The sequence below is a fragment of the Cicer arietinum genome, chromosome 7 (genome assembly GCF_000331145.2).
Source record: "Cicer arietinum cultivar CDC Frontier isolate Library 1 chromosome 7, Cicar.CDCFrontier_v2.0, whole genome shotgun sequence".
Lineage (NCBI taxonomy): Eukaryota > Viridiplantae > Streptophyta > Magnoliopsida > Fabales > Fabaceae > Cicer > Cicer arietinum.
Window position 1 is genome coordinate 48,196,187 of NC_021166.2, and position 6,674 is coordinate 48,202,860.

A 6,674-nucleotide genomic window follows, 5' to 3' on the forward strand; every position below is an offset into this window, starting at 1 on the left:
TTTAAAACTCATCTGAAACTCGAATAATGATTGATAATATTTTTTGAAAGTTTAATGTAATGATTTTCCTTATTTTTAGGGTTTTTATTTTTTTTATGAGTTTATATCGATCAAATCATTATTTCGACTATAAAAAAACAAGAATAAAAACCGTTAAATTATACTTCAAAAAAATGGCGAGTTTCACAATTTTACAAGACGTCCAAGTTAAATTAAACAATGCATGAATATAAAAAAAAAAGTATTTATATGAAATATAATAAAATCAAAATTGGTCGCATCCTTGTTTTCAAGAAAAAAAAACATATTATTTATAATTAATATCTACTAAATTCCGCTATTACTTCCAAATAATATCGTCGATCATCATTAATATTTTTTAAGTAATATTTAGACCCCAATTCAATATAATAATTATATAAAACACAAGTTAATCACACATAGCAACATATTTTTATTGAGTTTAAAGGTAATATATATATATAGTAGTGTATAATTTTACAATTTTATATATATCTATATATATAATTTCATATATTATTTAATTATATTTCTTCAAAATATATTATTTTAGTTTAATTTTAGATATAATATTTCTGGTAAAATAAATTTAACCCTTCGTTGAATAAATTTATAAATTTGTCTATATATATATATCCAGTATGAAGGTGCAGCAAACGAAAAAGGTAGAGGAGAAAGTATATGGGATACTTTTGCACATAAATATCCAGGTACTTATATACCTTGAATGTTCTCTTTGTTTCTTAATTTCCATGTTATAATACATATAGGTATTGATCGAATATATATTTGGACTTACAGAAAAAATAAAGGATAGAAGTAATGGAGATATAGCAATTGACTTCTACCACCACTACAAGGTATGTATCTTATTAGTGTGATACCAATATGATATATAGGTAAAGTTGATTTGTTATCGATTGTTGCAATATGAATTATACCGTAATTATATTCATAAATAAAAATATATAAAATTCTAAACACTAGATGGAAAATTAAAAATAAAAATGATAGTTTATCTGATCGACTTCCTACATTAATTAATATGTTTTTAGCTTCTTTTTTTTTATAAATTGTAAATTTGTAGTTTATTTTGTTTCATGTAGATTTTAATATATATGTTTGTGGTTGTATACTATATTATAGGAAGATATTGAGATAATGAAGGATATGAATTTGGACGCTTACCGATTTTCCATATCTTGGTCTAGAATACTCCCTAGTAAGTCATTAAATTTAGTCCAAAGATTAAATCAAATTAAAATTATAACTTTACATACATTTGCAGAAGGAAAATTAAGTGGAGGAATAAATCAAGAAGGGATTGACTACTACAATAACCTCATCGATGAACTTGTGGCAAAGGGTCAAGATACAAACTTAATTTATTATTCCATTTTATAAGATTGTTTGGTAATAATTTCATCTTATTCATATAAAAAAAAAATTGTAGGTATCCAACCATTTGTGACTTTATTTCATTGGGATCTTCCCCAATCTTTAGAAGATGAGTATGGTGGCTTTTTAAGCCCTCTCATCATGTGAGTTATACAATTTACTTTTTTTATTTATTTGCTTTAAATGTTAGTTAGAATTTTTATTGCATAAAAAAAACTTTTTATAATTTAAAATATTTTTTAACTAAGAATCATCTATTTTGAATACAGAAAAGACTTTCAAGATTTTGCAGAAGTTTGCTTCAAATTTTTTGGAGATAGAGTAAAATATTGGATAACATTAAATGAACCATGGAGTTATAGTAGAAACGGCTATGCATTAGGAAAAATGGCACCAGGTCGATGTTCTTCGTGGTTGAATCATAATTGCAGTGGTGGTGATTCAGCAATTGAACCTTATTTTGTTGCACATTATCAACTTCTTGCACATGCAGCAGTTGTTAGTATGTATAAGACCAACTATCAAGTACGTACAAATATTCACATTCAAAACAATTTGTTGATAATCAATAAAAAAATTAAAAAAAATTAAAAAATATATTTATAGAGTTTTTATATTTTTTTTTAAAATTAATTGGATTTTAGTTTCACTATTAAAACTAAACTTCACTTCATATATCAATTTTAATATTTATTTATTTTGTAATTAGTATGAGACAATATATTAATCTATTATTGATTCTTTTTATTATTTTAATAATGCTTACACTTTAATATTTTTCTATTTGATATGTTTTAGTATAAGATAAATAATATTTGTTACTTCATATATTAATGTTTGAATTTTTTAAAAATCCTGTTATATGTTATATATACTACGTTTTAGTTATTATTATGTAATAAAAGTTGAATAATCTTATCCAATTCAATTTGTGTTTAGTCTAATTGATTTGGTTTCGATTTAATATAGGAATCAATATATTTCAAACAAAATCACAACATGTTTTTATTTTTAAATTTGATGACATTTTTCCTCAAGTTAATGATTCAAATTGATATGTCAAAACCCAATTGTAGTGTTATATTTTAATTAACTAACTTAAAAAGATAAATTTGGACTAGTAATGGGGAATAGAGATTCAATAAATTATTGGTTAATAAGTAGTTGAGTTTATTTTTTAATAGTTTCTAATAATAAGCAAAATATATATATGGGTGCAGAAATCTCAACATGGTTTGATAGGCATATCATTGGTAGTTAATTGGTTTGTGCCATTCTCAGATAACAAACTTAATCAAAAAGCCACCCAACGAGCTATTGACTTTATGTCTGGATGGTAAGTATTTCTACATCTCTCTCTAGTTAACTTTTATTTTACCCATTAAATAACAATTGAATTTTACTAATGGCCATAAGACAAGTTTTATAATTGTTTTTGTCAAATACAAAAGCAACAATTTTGTACTAATGAACCATTATCTTACATTACTTTTCTATTAAATTTTACATGTCTCTTCAATTTTGATTAACCTTTGTCCTACATTGAGTAAACTTATTTTGTTATTAAAAAGTAACTTATTTTGTTATTAAAAAAGATGTTGTCACTTACTTAATAGTTTTTGGATAAGATAATCCGAGTCTCTTCTAGATTAATTAGAGCTTTTTAATTTGAATTCTACTCTAAAAATACAACATCATTAAAAATCTTGAGAGAGAGATTTATCGTCCTTTCTAATTATATCTATTTTGATGAATTAATCTTTGCAATTGAATGCAGAGGATATAGTCTTAAAAAATAAAGGTTTATTTGAAGTTTTAGTTCTTCTATTATTATCAATTCACGAAATTAGTGTCTATATTTTAAAAGTCGACAGTTTTGATCCCTCTCTCATATTTTTAAACTAAAAAATAACAATTTGACATATTTTAATGACGTGACGTACAATTCTATAATATAAAACCATCTAGATGCATTAATTATTCATATGTCATTAATTAAATTAAAAATGTGAAAAATTTTCAAAGTTGAAATTTCAGTTTTTACGACGTTTTATTCAAATTTTATATGTATTAATCATTCTACATCATCATATCATATATCATATTATTTAAAACATCTCACGTCATCATTTTTTAGTTAAAAAATCATAGGGAGGGACAATAAGTGTCGACTTTTAAAATGGTGTGATCAATTTCATGAATCAATAAAAATAGATAGGCTAAAATTACAATTAAGTCAAAAATAAATTGTCGCCGATGACTAAAAAGATTTTAACTCCAATGACAAGCATTGATATTTTGGATTTGTTTATCAATGAATTTTGTTTATTACACTCCTCCAATGATGGAAAAACATATATATAGTGACACACTATCCAAATGATGGTGGATATATAAAATTACACGACACCATTAATCAAATTATGAAAATTAAGTAAATAATAATATTAAATTTGTTTGATCAGTGGTAGTTTTTTTACAATTCATCTTTAAAAATAGAGAATTAGTTAATATTTTTATTACAATATTTATTGTTGGAAAAAAAATTAATTACACACATATAAATCAAAAAATAATTAATACAATTAAAAATTCAAAAAAATAAATCTTACAAAAAATTATCAAGAGAATATTATATTTAGAAACAAAGGTATAATATTTATTTATGTATTTGGTTGTAGGTTTATGGACCCTCTAACAAGAGGAGATTATCCAAAATCTATGCGTATATTAGTTAAAGAACGATTGCCAAAGTTTACTAAAGAGCAAGCAAAGCTAGTGAATGGTTCATTTGATTTTATTGGTATAAACTACTATTCTTCTAACTATGCTTCTAATGCACCTCACTTAAGCAATGCTAATAAAAGCTACATGACAGATTCACTTGTTGATCATTCTTGTAAGCATTTCTTGCCAATATCTATTTATCAATCATCTAATTAATTTGATAGATTTATACAATAATATATTTTTATTTTGGTCATTCCAGTCGTGCGTGAAGGAAAACCCATAGGTTTGAATGTATGTATTAATTTGACCAAAACAACACACATATATATATATATATATATATATATATATATATATATATATATATATATATATATTAATACTATTAATACATATGTTTTTTACAATTCTTTGCAGATTGCTTCAGATTGGTTGTATGTTTATCCAAAAGGAATTCGAGATTTTTTGATATACATTAAAGAGAAATATAACAATCCTTTAATTTATATCACTGAAAATGGTATGTAATTATGTTAATATATCATACTTTTTTTTATCTTTATAAGATAAAAATAAAAATAGCATGCAAAAAGATCATTATAAATACTTTAACTTTAATTAGATTGACATCCCAATATTTTCATTATTAATTACCTTGTAAGAGTGTATATATGTATAATTTTCATACTTCTTTTATGTATAGGGATCAATGAGTATGATGATTCAACATTATCACTTGAAGAATCTCTTTTAGATATTTATAGAATTGACTATCATTATCGACATCTTTTTTATCTTCAACATGCAATTGAGTAAGTAATAATTTCGTTATATATCTATACAGTGTCTAATTTTTTTTTTTGTTGAGTAATCTATAGACCCTGTTTAACTTTCTTGCATAACATTTGACTCTAATGTATTTGATTTTTATTTAATGCAAATACAGTGCTGGTGTGAATGTTAAGGGGTATTTTGCATGGTCATTGTTGGACAATTTTGAATGGCATTTGGGATATACAGTGCGATTTGGAATGAATTTTGTTGATTATGAAAATGGTTTGAAAAGATATCAAAAACTCTCAGCATTGTGGTTCAAGGATTTTCTCAAATCCGAAATCAAACTTCATGAAGAGTCAATTTGATTTAATGTGAAACTCCTTATTAATACTTGTAATATAATCTAGTCTGACATCTGTTCCATACATAGGAAAATATTTATTAATAAAGTATGTATAAAATCTAATTTGTGTTAGAAAATATATACAACAAAATATATTTATATTATTTTACTGTTGTATTTTGTATATTATAAGAAATATTACAAATTATATTACAAACACTTGCAGTCACTTGTGTTACTTTAAAAAATTATGTAAATAGTATAGTGAAGTGGTTCTGCCAAAAAGTTTCATTCATATATGATTTAACTATTTACTTTTAATTTAATAAAAAATGAATATACAGTATTATTTACACTAATTGCAAAATAATATATGATATATGAAAATTGCAAAATAACACTATTTTCGGGAACATGATATTAATATCATCGGAGTTTGTTGATAAAATTAAGTATTTAATTAGGAGTTTGGATGTCTACATATCATTTTTATATATAGATATATATCTTATTTTTCCCACCATCTATTCTTCCACAATTTATCCCGAACTTTCTGATATCTTTGTTTTTAACATGACATTTCTATTATAAGAATTTGGTGATTTTTCTAGGGCATGAGAAATACAACATTCACTACAAGAAAAACAAGGATTTGTGAGGGTCAAATGCCCTCACTGTTGGACTTTAGTCCTTTGATTCCTAATTTTGACATAATTAACAAATCAACAATGTTCATACAATACATGATAAATCTAATATTTGAATTGAGCAAGATTTCAGGAACAACAATCAAATCCTACACACTTGGAACATGTTGCTTGGAACACAAGAAATCAACAAAAGTTGATTTTTGACTGAAGCAAATCGATTGGGAAATCGATTTCATAACAAGGGTGTAAGGAAAACACAACTGTTTGTGTTGGTATAATCGATTGGGCAATCGACTGACTAAATTAGAAATGAAAATTGCACAAGTCAGTAGCACCCTAGTTTTGAGGGTAATCGATTGACAAATCGATTATACATCTCACAAATAAACCTGATTGAAATAAATCGATTGGGAAATCGATTGTACAAGTCACAGTGACACCCCAGTTTTAAGGGTAATCGATTGGCAAATCGATTGCTTAAATATCTTTGCAAAATAACTTTCCCTGTGACAAACACAATCGATTGGACAATCTATTGTGTGAAATTTCAATCAAGTTAAGTTTGGTTGCAATCGATTGGGAAATCGATTGAACTAAACCCCAGGTAAGAACGTTTTCAGACAAATACATACAAATCGATTGGCAAGTCGATTAACATCAAAATAGCTGAGTCACTGACTTAAACACAATCGATTGGCAAATCGATTGAAAGATCTTTTGAAAACCCAGTGAACTCTGAGCTTGTGGCCAAATCG

General features: G+C 25.1%; 1 protein-coding gene across 1 annotated transcript in view; it reads left to right on the forward strand.

Moving 5' to 3' along the window:
- The window catches only part of LOC101515176 (cyanogenic beta-glucosidase-like), a 5,766-nt gene extending 391 nt beyond the window's left edge, over nucleotides 1–5,375 (forward strand). The window contains exons 2-13 of the mRNA XM_012718796.3: nucleotides 662–731; nucleotides 823–881; nucleotides 1,168–1,243; nucleotides 1,310–1,387; nucleotides 1,475–1,562; nucleotides 1,689–1,944; nucleotides 2,640–2,755; nucleotides 4,101–4,318; nucleotides 4,409–4,440; nucleotides 4,567–4,669; nucleotides 4,853–4,961; nucleotides 5,096–5,375. Of these exons, the coding sequence (XP_012574250.2) occupies nucleotides 662–731; nucleotides 823–881; nucleotides 1,168–1,243; nucleotides 1,310–1,387; nucleotides 1,475–1,562; nucleotides 1,689–1,944; nucleotides 2,640–2,755; nucleotides 4,101–4,318; nucleotides 4,409–4,440; nucleotides 4,567–4,669; nucleotides 4,853–4,961; nucleotides 5,096–5,291 (1,401 nt within the window). The 3' untranslated portion in view covers nucleotides 5,292–5,375. The remainder of the gene's footprint in view (nucleotides 1–661; nucleotides 732–822; nucleotides 882–1,167; nucleotides 1,244–1,309; nucleotides 1,388–1,474; nucleotides 1,563–1,688; nucleotides 1,945–2,639; nucleotides 2,756–4,100; nucleotides 4,319–4,408; nucleotides 4,441–4,566; nucleotides 4,670–4,852; nucleotides 4,962–5,095) is intronic.
- Nucleotides 5,376–6,674: the final 1,299 nt, after the last annotated feature.